Source organism: Heteronotia binoei, chromosome 13 (genome assembly GCF_032191835.1).
Source record: "Heteronotia binoei isolate CCM8104 ecotype False Entrance Well chromosome 13, APGP_CSIRO_Hbin_v1, whole genome shotgun sequence".
NCBI lineage: Eukaryota > Metazoa > Chordata > Lepidosauria > Squamata > Gekkonidae > Heteronotia > Heteronotia binoei.
Window position 1 is genome coordinate 51,497,226 of NC_083235.1, and position 14,564 is coordinate 51,511,789.

The 14,564-nt window shown below is 53.7% G+C and overlaps 1 protein-coding gene across 1 annotated transcript in view; it reads left to right on the forward strand.

Moving 5' to 3' along the window:
* Positions 1–14,564, forward strand: part of MAP2K6 (mitogen-activated protein kinase kinase 6) — a 129,278-nt gene that overhangs the window by 73,089 nt on the left and 41,625 nt on the right. Inside the window, exon 4 of the mRNA XM_060252309.1 lies at positions 12,701–12,814. Within this exon, the coding sequence (XP_060108292.1) occupies positions 12,701–12,814 (114 nt within the window). The remainder of the gene's footprint in view (positions 1–12,700; positions 12,815–14,564) is intronic.

A 14,564-nucleotide genomic window follows, 5' to 3' on the forward strand; every position in this document is an offset into this window, starting at 1 on the left:
TTTACAGCTCTGTCTTTCAGAATTTCCATTTTCCCTGGTAGTGTTTTGAGACAAGCAGAGTGAGAGCCATCTGGAGCTAGGGTTGCCAAGTCCAATTCAAGAAATATCTGGGGACTTTGGGGGTGGAGCCAGGAGACTTCAGGGGCAGAGCCAGGAGCAAGGGTGTGGCAAGCATAATTGAACTTCAAGGGAGTTCTGGCCATCACATTTAAAGGGACAGCACACTTTTTAAAATGCCTTCCTTCCATAAGAAATAATGGATTGGGGCACCTTCTTTTGGGGCTCATAGAATTGGACCCCCTGGTCCAATCGTTTTGAAACTTGGGGGATATTTTGGGGAGAGGCACTAGATGCTATACTGAAAATTTGGTGCATCTACCTCAAAAAACAGCCCACCCAGAGCCCCCGACTGAAGCCTCTGGAGTAGGAAAGTCACATGGTGGTTGTGGGGGCGGGGCTTCCCCCTGCTGGCCAGCTGACTGGGGGCGGGAAGGAGCCTGGGAAAGTGGGAGAACCCCCGCTGGGACTTGGCGATTGGCAAGCCTATCTGGAGCACAATGACCCAGTACTGAATCAATGAAATGCCTCATGCTTAAGTGTCTTTGTTTCAAGAAACTCAGCTTCCCCTCATTCCAAACTGAAAGGAGAGAGAGAGAGAAATGTTCAAAAAGGAGGCATCAACTTGGGTCAGGAAGGCATGCAGACTTGTCCTCATAAACTATCCAGCTTAGTCTGTTTTATGGAGAATCCTGCAGGGGGGAGGCTGACTTCTGGCTTGCTGCTTTTTATCTTTCTTTGAAAGGAAAAATCTTTCTTGCCTGTGACACTCTGCGTTGTGTGGGTTTAGTTGTCTACCTTGATATTGTGGATACTGGGACCCAAGCCACAGCTCCTGCTATGATCCCTTTATAAGCTTTATTTTTAAAACAATGTCTATATTCCTAGACATGTTATTGCTACCAAGTCATACTATTTCATATGTCTGAATCCTCAGGTAATCCTATCTCAAGGCTGTAATTTTTTCACTTTATTTCTTCCTTTTCTTCCCTGCTTAATTAAAGCCATATAATTCTGACTGAGAGGGCTGATGGGAGGTGCGTTCACACTACACTGAATAATGTGTTTTGCAACTGGATTTTTGCTATTCTTATACAGTAAAAATCCTGTTGCAAAATTCATTATTTAGTGCAATGTGAATGTATCCAGGGTATGTATTACTGGGAGAGGATGGTTTAACCTCTCCCCCAGGGTACCTGGTGATACCTCAGCATAGGTCTGGCAGGTGGGGAGGTGGTGTCACTGGCCTACAGTCTCTGTCCCCCTTGGACAGTGCCCCATCCAGGACATTTCCAGTTTTAAGGCTGTGTACCTAATGTAGGGATTGTGAAACAGGATGGGATTCTGTTAGCGTATCACTCGCCCTACAGCTTAACATTTTCCCTTCTTGAGCTGATACAGAAATGGTCTTAGGGGTGGTGATGAAGACCCTAGGGCTAGTTTACTTGGGGGATGTCAGCATTCATGCCAAGATTATCTTGTGAGAAGTGGTTCAGCATATCATGCAGTCCATGACCACCATGAGCCTGTCTTGGGTGTTAACTGTTCCTACATATTGTGCAGGTCATGCTCTTGACCTGGCATTTTGTTGTGGGCAGGATGAATGTGATCTGAGGGTAGAATAATTGAGATTATTTCTTTGTCATGGACATAATTATTTGCTCAAGTTTACACTCATAGGGATATCAGGACTCTGTAGAGGTAGAAGATGTGTTAAAACCTCCAGAATGGCTTTTTGATATCTGAAGGGCATTTTCCTGTTGATAAGATTAGTATTTCTGTGATGGTCTAGATTGACCTCCAAAATGAGATATCCAGGCTGTTGACACAATCTCCCATTGATGCCTTCTCTCAGGTGTTAGCGCTCAGGTAGCCCTTGGTTTATTGAGCAGCTGTGGGTCAAAAAAACATCGAAAGCAATGGTGGAGATTCAGAACGAATCCAATAAGACACTGGCTAAAGCTAATTTTAAAGTGTACTCCATGGTGGTGATGGCAGCAAAGAAACAATAATTTTCTGCCATGATTGTATCTGCATAATGTAGGCCAGTAGAGTAGTTCTAGCCTAGGAGATCAGAGATTCCTTAGGATCTGGCCTGCAGGATGAGGTGGACTGTTTGGTGGCCTGTTCTGACCATTTTGCTCAACACTTTGCAGATAAAATCTCTTGCATCTGTATCACCTTGGACTCTACATTAGCAGTGACAGGTTCAGATGGTGCCAGAGTTCTAACTTTTCCAGCTGTTATAATTTTTCGTTTATTCAGTCTAAGGATGTGGACAGGATCCTTGGAAGTTTGATGCATGCCACCTGCTTGTGTGATCCCCTGCCTTTCCCAGCTACTTAAAATCAGGGGCAGGGGGTGGCTGACTGAGCCAAAGAACTAGTTAATGCCTCCTTGAGAGAGGGGGTAGTCATCCCAGCCTTGAGACAGGCCATGGTGCATCCACTGCTAAATATGTCTGCTCTGAATCCAGGATATTTGAATAATTCTCGATCAGTGTCAATAATTCAACATTCTTGAATGGGTGGTGGCTAGACAACTTCAGGCATTCCTGGATGAATTAGATCAGGGGTGTCAAACTCATTTGTTATGAGGGCCAGATCTGACATAAATAAGACTTTGTTGGGCTAGGCCATGTTGGGCCGGGTCATGTGTGTACCTATTTAAGATTAGGTAGCAGAGATATTAACTTTTTAAAGGACACAGACAAACAGAATTAAAGATTTTTTTTTTTAAAAAAAACCCTTAAAGCAAAACATGCTTAAAACATTAGCACTTGGTCTTAAAGGTGCTTTCTTTGTATTTCTCCCATGGAATCCAGGGAACTGAGCAAAGGAAGCTCTAGCTCTTTCCCTCCCTCCCCAGGGGACCAGGAGGTAGGGGAACCTCAACCAATGGAGAAAATAGAGGTTTTGCTCTGTAGCTGCTGTGCGATTGAGCAAGCCTTGCAAAGCAACTGAGATGCAGAAGGAAGCAAGAGAGAGGGAGAAGGAAGCAGACAAGAACCAGTTGCTCAGGGGCCTGATGGGAGCCCTCCGGGGGGCTGATTCAGTCCCTGGGCCGCATGTTTGACACCCTTGAATTAGATTGTTTGGATCCTTTCCAATCTAGCTTCAGGCCTTGTTATGGAACTGAAATAGCCTTGGTCACCCTGGTGGACCTGCAATGGGAGGTGGACAGAGAGAGTGTGACTTGGTTGATTCTTCTGGATCTCTTTATGGCATTTAGTACTACTAATAACTGGGACTGGGAGGCACTATTTTGCATTGGTTCTGTTTCTAATTGGAAGGTACTTTTCAGAAGGTAATGCTGGGGAACTGCTTTTTAGCTCCTTGACCGTTGGCCTGTGAGGTCCCACAGTCCTCCATCTTGTCCCTTTGTGTACATGAAATCAATTGGTGAATTCATCTGCAGAATTGGGTTGTGTTTTTACCAATATGCGGATGACTCTCAGTTATCTTGTGTTTCTGGCCAATCCCAGGAAGACTGTAGAAGCTTGTGGTTTGAGGCTGTTTCAGAGAGGATATAGCCTAATAAATTGAAGCTCATTATTCTTAACAAGACATGAGTGCTACTGGTAGCAGAAAGTCTGACTTGGGACTTAAGGGGATATTCAGGATGTGGTTGCATTTCCCTTGAAGGATCCATTTCCATAGTTTGGGTGTGCTCTAGGACCCAGGCCAATTGCTAGATAAGCACATGGCAGCTGTAGTCAGGAGTGTCTTTTACCAGCTTTGGCTGATTAGCCAACTGTGGTATTTACTGGGCAGAAAAGATCTGGCCACTGTGCTGCATGTCGTGGTTACATCTAGATTAAATTACTGCAATGCACTCTCTGTGGGGTTGCCTTGAAAAGTGCTTGGAAACTTCATTCATTGCAAGATGCTGCAACAAGTATATCGACTGGAATGGATCTCAGGGACCATATCACTCCAGTCTTGGTAGGGTGACCATAATGTCTGAAGGCCAGCCAGGGACATGTGGGGGGGGGGGGGGGGTGCGCGCGCGCGAAGCGCGCGCGTCGCCGGAAACAGGAAGTGACGTCACTTCCGGTGACGTCACTTCCGGTGACGTCATGCCACCACAGGAAACAGGAAGTGACATCACTTCCTGTGACATCATTTCCCCGCGTCACCTGCCGGAAATGGGAAGTGACATCACTTCCTGTGACATCATTTCCCCCAAATGCCACTGCCGGAAACAGGAAGTGACTTCACAGCACTTCCTGTGACATCCCCAAAAATCCCCCAAATATCACCGCCGGAAACAATTTTGTTCTGAAATCCTGTATATACTTCATCAGTATATGGGATAAGGCACTTTCTCAACTGTGCTGCATAATGCAGCCTATTTATTTTGTCCTGTTTGCTCTGTTGGCTCTATCTGCACCACCTTCATCACTTTCGGGGTGTGGATCCCCCAGTGGGGTGGTCTCCCGCCTCCCTCCGCCGGCTGTTTCTGATAGCCCTGCGCCCCCTCTTTCATTTGATATGTGTCCCGTGCGGGTGCCACCCTCCCGCCGGGAGATGCCGCAAAATGAGCCCCCTTGAGGCTTATGGCGGCAGGGCTCGGGGGAAGCGAGCTAGACTGCTGTTCTTTTGAGGGGTTATAGAGTGTTTCGAGCCCGTCCCTGTGGCATCGGTCCCATCGTTGTGGGACCCAGGGGGCCGGCGCAGCGGCACGCCGAAGCAGCCTGTCACTAATAACACAGGTCGAGATGCAGGACAGGAACCTGGAAGTGACCGACAGGCTGCTTCAGCGTGCCGCTGCGCCGGCCCCCTGGGCCCCACAATGATGGGACCGATGCCACAGGGACGGGCTCGAAACACTCTATAACCCCTCAAAAGAACAGCAGTCTAGCTCGCTTCCCCCGAGCCCTGCCGCCATAAGCCTCAAGGGGGCTCATTTTGCGGCATCTCCCGGCGGGAGGGTGGCACCCGCACGGGACACATATCAAATGAAAGAGGGGGCGCAGGGCTATCAGAAACAGCCGGCGGAGGGAGTCGGGAGACCACTCCACTGGGGGATCCACACCCCGGAAGTGATGAAGGTGGCGCAGATAGAGCCAACAGAGCCAACAGGACAAAATAAATAGGCTGATTTATGCAGCACAGTTGAGAAAGTGCCTTATCCCATATACTGATGAAGTAAATACAGGATCTGAGAACAAAATTGCACTAGAAGACACAAACACAAAGCTCCCTTACACTGAATCAGTGCTTGGGTCCACCAAAGTCAGTATTGTCACATAAGAGAAGCCCTGTTGGATCAGGCCAGTGGCCCATCCAGTCCAACACTCTGCGTCACATAAGAACATAGGAGAAGCCCTGTTGGATCAGGCCAGTGGCCCATCCAGTCCAACACTCTGTGTCACACTTAAGAACATAAGAGAAGCCCTGTTGGATCAGGCCAGTGGCCCATCCAGTCCAACACTCTGCGTCACATAAGAACATAAGAGAAGCCCTGTTGGATCAGGCCAGTGGCCCATCCAGTCCAACTCTCTGCGTCACATAAGAACATAAGAGAAGCCCTGTTGGATCAGGCCAGTGGCCCATCCAGTCCAACACTCTGCGTCACATAAGAACATAGGAGAAGCCCTGTTGGATCAGGCCAGTGGCCCATCCAGTCCAACACTCTGTGTCACACTTAAGAACATAAGAGAAGCCCTGTTGGATCAGGCCAGTGGCCCATCCAGTCCAACTCTCTGCGTCACATAAGAACATAAGAGAAGCCCTGTTGGATCAGGCCAGTGGCCCATCCAGTCCAACACTCTGCGTCACATAAGAACATAGGAGAAGCCCTGTTGGATCAGGCCAGTGGCCCATCCAGTCCAACACTCTGTGTCACACTTAAGAACATAAGAGAAGCCCTGTTGGATCAGGCCAGTGGCCCATCCAGTCCAACTCTCTGCGTCACATAAGAACATAAGAGAAGCCCTGTTGGATCAGGCCAGTGGCCCATCCAGTCCAACACTCTGCGTCACATAAGAACATAAGAGAAGCCCTGTTGGATCAGGCCAGTGGCCCATCCAGTCCAACACTCTGTGTCACATAAGAAGTTAAGAACATAAGGAAGGAAGGAAGGAAGGAAGGAAGGAAGGAAGGAAGGAAGGAAGGAAGGAAGGAAGGAAGGAAGGAAGGAAGGGAGAGGGAGGGAGGGAGGGAGAAAGGGAAGGAGAAAGGGAGGGAGGGAAGAAGGGAAGAAAGAAAGGAAGGAGGGAAGGAAGGAAGGAAGGAAGGAGGGAGGAAGGAAGGAAGGAGGGAAGGAAGGAAGAAAGGAAGGAAGGAGGGAGGGAAGAAAGGAAGGCCACCCCCAACCGCCAGCCCCCCCCCCCGCTTTCGGCCCCCTTACCTACGGCGGCGGCGAGTCCAGCGGCGGCGGCAGAGGCGGCGAGTCCGGCGGCGGCGGCGGAGAGGTCTTTCCAATGCCCTCCCGGGCCTCCGCCAGCACGGGGGGGGGGGGGGTGGTAGAGGCCGGGGAAGCGTCGGAAAGGCCCGCGGTGGTCGCTGGAGGCCCCTCCAGCGACCCCCGCGGGCCTTTCCGACGCCCTCCCGGGGGGAGGAGGACGGGGGGTGGGGGAAGCGAGCCCCGGGAAGCGTCGGAAAGGCCCGCGGGGGTCGCTGGAGGCCCTCCAGCGACCCCCGCGGGCCTTTCCGATGGCCTGCCGGGGGGAGGAGGACGGGGGGTGGGGGAAAGGAGCCCCGGGAAGCGTCGGAAAGGCCCGCGGGGGTCGCTGGAGGCCCTCCAGCGACCCCCGCGGGCCTTTCCGATGCCCTCCCGGGGGGAGGAGGACGGGGGGTGGGGGAAGCGAGCCCCGGGAAGCGTCGGAAAGGCCCGCGGGGGTCGCTGGAGGCCCTCCAGCGACCCCCGCGGGCCTTTCCGATGGCCTGCCGGGGGGAGGAGGACGGGGGGTGGGGGAAAGGAGCCCCGGGAAGCGTCGGAAAGGCCCGCGGGGGTCGCTGGAGGCCCTCCAGCGACCCCCGCGGGCCTTTCCGACGGCCTGCCGGGGGGAGGAGGACGGGGGGTGGGGGAAGCGAGCCCCGGGAAGCGTCGGAAAGGCCCGCGGGGGTCGCTGGAGGCCCTCCAGCGACCCCCGCGGGCCTTTCCGATGGCCTGCCGGGGGGAGGAGGACGGGGGGTGGGGGAAAGGAGCCCCGGGAAGCGTCGGAAAGGCCCGCGGGGGTCGCTGGAGGCCCTCCAGCGACCCCCGCGGGCCTTTCCGACGGCCTGCCGGGGGGAGGAGGACGGGGGGTGGGGGAAAGGAGCCCCGGGAAGCGTCGGAAAGGCCCGCGGGGGTCGCTGGAGGCCCTCCAGCGACCCCCGCGGGCCTTTCCGATGGCCTGCCGGGGGGAGGAGGACGGGGGGTGGGGGAAAGGAGCCCCGGGAAGCGTCGGAAAGGCCCGCGGGGGTCGCTGGAGGCCCTCCAGCGACCCCCGCGGGCCTTTCCGATGGCCTGCCGGGGGGAGGAGGACGGGGGGTGGGGGAAAGGAGCCCCGGGAAGCGTCGGAAAGGCCCGCGGGGGTCGCTGGAGGCCCTCCAGCGACCCCCGCGGGCCTTTCCGACGGCCTGCCGGGGGGAGGAGGACGGGGGGTGGGGGAAAGGAGCCCCGGGAAGCGTCGGAAAGGCCCGCGGGGGTCGCTGGAGGCCCTCCAGCGACCCCCGCGGGCCTTTCCGACGGCCTGCCGGGGGGAGGAGGACGGGGGGTGGGGGAAAGGAGCCCCGGGAAGCGTCGGAAAGGCCCGCGGGGGTCGCTGGAGGCCCTCCAGCGACCCCCGCGGGCCTTTCCGATGGCCTGCCGGGGGGAGGAGGACGGGGGGTGGGGGAAAGGAGCCCCGGGAAGCGTCGGAAAGGCCCGCGGGGGTCGCTGGAGGCCCTCCAGCGACCCCCGCGGGCCTTTCCGATGGCCTGCCGGGGGGAGGAGGACGGGGGGTGGGGGAAAGGAGCCCCGGGAAGCGTCGGAAAGGCCCGCGGGGGTCGCTGGAGGCCCTCCAGCGACCCCCGCGGGCCTTTCCGATGGCCTGCAGGGGGGAGGAGGACGGGGGGTGGGGGAAAGGAGCCCCGGGAAGCGTCGGAAAGGCCCGCGGGGGTCGCTGGAGGCCCTCCAGCGACCCCCGCGGGCCTTTCCGACGGCCTGCCGGGGGGAGGAGGACGGGGGGTGGGGGAAAGGAGCCCCGGGAAGCGTCGGAAAGGCCCGCGGGGGTCGCTGGAGGCCCTCCAGCGACCCCCGCGGGCCTTTCCGACGGCCTGCCGGGGGGAGGAGGACGGGGGGTGGGGGAAAGGAGCCCCGGGAAGCGTCGGAAAGGCCCGCGGGGGTCGCTGGAGGCCCTCCAGCGACCCCCGCGGGCCTTTTCGATGGCCTGCCGGGGGGAGGAGGACGGGGGGTGGGGGAAAGGAGCCCCGGGAAGCGTCGGAAAGGCCCGCGGGGGTCGCTGGAGGCCCTCCAGCGACCCCCGCGGGCCTTTCCGATGGCCTGCCGGGGGGAGGAGGACGGGGGGTGGGGGAAAGGAGCCCCGGGAAGCGTCGGAAAGGCCCGCGGGGGTCGCTGGAGGCCCTCCAGCGACCCCCGCGGGCCTTTCCGATGGCCTGCCGGGGGGAGGAGGACGGGGGGTGGGGGAAAGGAGCCCCGGGAAGCGTCGGAAAGGCCCGCGGGGGTCGCTGGAGGCCCTCCAGCGACCCCCGCGGGCCTTTCCGACGGCCTGCCGGGGGGAGGAGGACGGGGGGTGGGGGAAAGGAGCCCCGGGAAGCGTCGGAAAGGCCCGCGGGGGTCGCTGGAGGCCCTCCAGCGACCCCCGCGGGCCTTTCCGATGGCCTGCCGGGGGGAGGAGGACGGGGGGTGGGGGAAAGGAGCCCCGGGAAGCGTCGGAAAGGCCCGCGGGGGTCGCTGGAGGCCCTCCAGCGACCCCCGCGGGCCTTTCCGACGGCCTGCCGGGGGGAGGAGGACGGGGGGTGGGGGAAAGGAGCCCCGGGAAGCGTCGGAAAGGCCCGCGGGGGTCGCTGGAGGCCCTCCAGCGACCCCCGCGGGCCTTTCCGACGGCCTGCCGGGGGGAGGAGGACGGGGGGTGGGGGAAAGGAGCCCCGGGAAGCGTCGGAAAGGCCCGCGGGGGTCGCTGGAGGCCCTCCAGCGACCCCCGCGGGCCTTTCCGACGGCCTGCCGGGGGGAGGAGGACGGGGGGTGGGGGAAAGGAGCCCCGGGAAGCGTCGGAAAGGCCCGCGGGGGTCGCTGGAGGCCCTCCAGCGACCCCCGCGGGCCTTTCCGATGGCCTGCCGGGGGGAGGAGGACGGGGGGTGGGGGAAAGGAGCCCCGGGAAGCGTCGGAAAGGCCCGCGGGGGTCGCTGGAGGCCCTCCAGCGACCCCCGCGGGCCTTTCCGATGGCCTGCCGGGGGGAGGAGGACGGGGGGTGGGGGAAAGGAGCCCCGGGAAGCGTCGGAAAGGCCCGCGGGGGTCGCTGGAGGCCCTCCAGCGACCCCCGCGGGCCTTTCCGATGGCCTGCCGGGGGGAGGAGGACGGGGGGTGGGGGAAAGGAGCCCCGGGAAGCGTCGGAAAGGCCCGCGGGGGTCGCTGGAGGCCCTCCAGCGACCCCCGCGGGCCTTTCCGACGGCCTGCCGGGGGGAGGAGGACGGGGGGTGGGGGAAAGGAGCCCCGGGAAGCGTCGGAAAGGCCCGCGGGGGTCGCTGGAGGCCCTCCAGCGACCCCCGCGGGCCTTTCCGATGGCCTGCCGGGGGGAGGAGGACGGGGGGTGGGGGAAAGGAGCCCCGGGAAGCGTCGGAAAGGCCCGCGGGGGTCGCTGGAGGCCCTCCAGCGACCCCCGCGGGCCTTTCCGACGGCCTGCCGGGGGGAGGAGGACGGGGGTGGGGGAAAGGAGCCCCGGGAAGCGTCGGAAAGGCCCGCGGGGGTCGCTGGAGGCCCTCCAGCGACCCCCGCGGGCCTTTCCGACGGCCTGCCGGGGGGAGGAGGACGGGGGGTGGGGGAAAGGAGCCCCGGGAAGCGTCGGAAAGGCCCGCGGGGGTCGCTGGAGGCCCTCCAGCGACCCCCGCGGGCCTTTCCGACGCCCTCCCGGGCCTCCGCCGCCACCGCTGGGCCCCGTGCGCGGGCGGGGAAGGCGGCGAGTGAGGGAGGGAGCGTCCCTGCGCGTGCGCAGGGCGGTCTGCGCACGCGCAGGGTCGCTCCCTCCCTCACTCGCCGCCTTCCCCGCCCGGGCGCGCGGCCCCCGGCTCTCTGGCTGGCTAAACCGGGACCTCAAAATGGTCCCGGTATACCCAGCCCGGGAGCCGGGAATTGGGGGCCAGATCCGGGAAAGTCCCGGGAGACCGGGACGGTCTGGCCACCCTAAGTCTTGGTCCGTTTACACTGATACCCAATCTGCCTCCAATCACAATTTACACATAAATCTGCCATATACTGAACAAACTATTAGAATAAAAGGGTCATTATTGTCTACTCAGACTGGCAGCAGCTTTCTGATGTCTCAGGCAGAGATCTTTCACATCATTCATTACTTAGTTTTTTCAGCTGGAGATGGCAGCCACCTTCTGCATGCAAAGCTGATGCTCTGCCACTGAGTATCTGTAGGGGCTGTAACCCCTAACTCTTCAATTCAAGGTGCTGGTGTAGATATTGAAAACTCTATCTTCTGAAGACACCATTTCTTGTGAGGCCCAGAATAAATGAACATCAAAATCCGGTGGCATCAATTTCTGAGATTTCGTGTGTGCAACAAACTGTGCAAAAGTTTTTAATTATAAATATATTTTAATTATTAAATTGTTTGTTTACTGAATGGCCTAATTATTGTCTGTGATCCACCCCTGAGCCCACTAGTGGGGAGGGTGGAATATAAATCTGAAGAATAAATATAAATAAATAAATGGCTTGGGACCAGCATACTTCCTTACAAGCCTACCCAACCACTACAGTCACCTTCTGAGGCCCTGTTTTGAGTGTCCTTGCCTTCTGACATTAGGTGGGTGGCAACTCTGGAGAGGGCCATCTTGGTTGTGGCACCAGAACTCTGGAACCCCTCTCCCCAGAGACACTATTCTGTCCCCTATCTTGCTATCTTCCACCAGTGGGTGAAGAGTTGTCTTTCATGTGGTGTTCTCTCAGTGATCCTCTGTCTTACCCTATGTTGTAATTGTTGTTCTTAAATTTTCATCCGTATCCTTTAGTTTTGCTTTTCCTTCTTTTGATGATTTATTTTGTTTGGTTTTCATGGTTTTAAAAATGTTTTTATTATGTCAAGTTTTTATTTTTACCTATTAGTAGCCCTAATGAGGGGCATAAAACGCAGTATAAATTCTGTGAATAAATAAAATATACTTAAGACTACAGCAGGCTAGAAACAGAAGGCAGCAGTCAACACCAAGGTGTTTCAGATAGCCAATTCAAACATCCAGTAGAAAAAAATGTGTTGTTTTCTTCCTATAGTGTACCACTTCAAGCTGTAGGTAAAGGCTTCATGTTTGATCTTGTACAAGAAACACACACCAGGAGTTTTATCCCAGCTTTCTCTCTGTCATGACAGTTTTCTATATGTAGAGAAAAGCTGTGGGGGGTTTTGCTGTTGTTGTTATTGTTTTGCTTATAAATATGGGGACTTTTAAAATGTAGTATACTTGTGTACTAACTGAATTGGTATAGTTCAGATGCAAATCTTGTCACTAGTAGTGGAAAATGCCTCAAGGGACCCCTCTTGAATTTACTGAAGTCTTTGGGGAAGGAATCTATCTTTTAGGGGACATATATTACTTTGCCTTTAGGTCCTGTTTGTGTGATGACTTGGATTCTGGTATGGTGGACTCCTCAGCAAGAAAGGTACTTGATCTTTGACCCTGACAGATACTTGGAAATGAGGATTTCTTGTCAGAACATTGGGAGCCCTAGCTCACAAAAGTGTATTCAGAGACCGGGTATGGTGTGATAGTATGGTATGTTTGAAGTGCCAGTAGGTTCCCTGATCTGGATTAGGCCAGTAAGAGTTTGATTCATTGATCAAAACAAGCTTCATAAGAGAAACATCTATCTACATTTAGTGTGATAGGAGAAGATAGAAGAGATGAGGATTGGTTCATCCTTCCAGGTTTGCCATTCCATCTCCCATAGCGATGATTTACATTTGTATAGTCATGCCCTGGAAATAAAGTATACAAGTAAATGAAAATAATACATGTGCTTGTGTATGCTATAGTGTCGAAAAGTGATACACATTTCTATTTACCTCGAATCCACATTTAAAGAAGTCATGGAAGGGCTATAGTTCTCCCGTCCTCAGGTATACCCCAAGCAGGAAAGTAATCTTTTGGGAACAGATGAAATCCTGTATTCAATCTGATTTTAAAAAAAACGCTATTTTGGCATTGAGAAACACCATAAAGTTGCACTAAAAATAGTGTTTTAATGTCTTAAATTGCATGCTTTCAAAACTCAAATGAATTTAAGTATCCTCTATGGTAAAATCCAAAGCACTGTGCTAATTCTTAGTTCTCTAAAATGGTTCAGAGGGCTTTATTAATATCCTTAATGTTTCAGATGTATATATAGGAAATTTCAGTGCAAAACTATCAATGGGTTTGTCCCCACTTTGGATGCATTAGAGTGGGTGACTGCCTCTGGACCCCAGATAATACTTTCTCTTCCTTGACAGAACTTTGAAGTAAAGGCTGATGACCTGGAACCAATATCAGAACTTGGACGTGGTGCATATGGGGTGGTAGAGAAGATGCGGCACGTGCCCAGTGGGCAGATTATGGCAGTAAAGGTAGAGTGAAAATCCTTGGTTGTTGACAGTGTGTGTATGCATTGACTTTCTGAATTTTGCCGGTATGCTCTTTTTCTATTTTGCTTTATATGAAGAAGAAGAGTAGGTTTTTATAACCTGCTTTTCTCTTCCCTAAGAAGTCTCAAAGCAAGTTACAATCTACCTCTACCCACAGTAAGCACCTTGTGAGGTGAGTGGGGCTGAGAGAGGTCTGAGAGAACTGTGACTGGAGCAGGCTTCATGTGGTGGAGTGGGGAATCAAACCCAGTTCTCCAGATTAGAGTCCACTACAGATAGAGTCTTCTCTTAACCACTACACCACCCTGGCTTTCTATATGTCCTAGAAGAGTTCAAGTTATCTGTTACCATGCAAGAAGCTATAATTACTGAGGTGCTGACCCAAGGAAGAGTACATTTGATTTAATTTGGAGAGCTGTATGTAGCAATCTTGAGTTGTCAACATTCATTAAGTCCTGTGTGCAAAACAGTATGATGCAGTTTCAGAGCAATTAGATAGAATGTTTAGAATATCAAGATATAGGACACACATATCCTGGCTGAACAAAACATTGTGTATCAGACTGCCTGATTTCTACAAATTGTATTTCCATACAAGAATGCAGCTTCTAATTGTTTCTGTTTACACTTGATCTTCAAGCAATAGTGGCTTGAATTATGTGGCTATGATTATTCAGATCACTTAATCACTGTCATGCCCTTGGTCTGACACAAGGATCTGAATGATCCTAACGGGATCATTTTGACTTTGCAAAATGCATGTTGACTCTAATTGTAATTTCCAAATGGCTGAGCAGCACCTTTCATAACAGAGTGAAGCATTTATGTACTGGACTTATTAACTTATGAACTGGCTGTTATCTGTTGTTCTGTTCATGCAAGGCAAGATGGTAAGATATGGAATATACAGATGAGCATTTCAATATGTCCTGTTAATATGGGTTTTCGACTTAATATGACAGGTTTTTGTAATCTTTGCACTCTGCCTTCAGGCATGATCTCCAGATACATTCTGTGAGCAATATTGTTCTCTACACTAACACTTCTGATTTATTTGATATTTTTATGACCTTTGCATGTAATTAGTCAGCATTATCTGTGTAACTACACCTGACTGTTTTCCTCTGTCTCTATGTATGTATGAATCAAAGGGTAAGCAAGTAATATGGGGAACTGGACAAAAGAGCTGGTCAGAAATGTAAATTGTTGGATATTAACAAGCATTTTTGGAATAGCTTTATTTTCGTGTTAGTCACCCTGCATGTAATCATCTAGGTTTATTTGATTTTTATGGTTGGTTGGCGCTTCTGATTTTATATCGGTTATTAGCAAGGATGTACTCTGTATGTTCCCATAACGAACCCTCTGTAATGACACCCCCCCAACCCCCCCTCCCCGTCTTGTTAATAAATGTTAGGTGTTATATAGGTTTGTTTTTACGTGTTACACAATGAAAATCATTGATTCAGGTGTACAGTATTTTCATTTTGAACTCTTCAAATCAGAAACAGAAAATGGTTTATTTGAAACCTTTTTGTATTTCCTGTTCCTGAGAATAGGGCTGCCAAGTTCCCACCAGGGGTGGGAGATCCCCTGGTTTGGCGGGCCCCAACCCACCACCAGGGAGGAGGCCACCAAGGGGATCCTTGTTCCCAAAGTGTCCCACCATTCCACAGCATGTGCGGTGTGATAATGTCACCTGGAAGTGACATATCATGTGGGGATGCTCTAG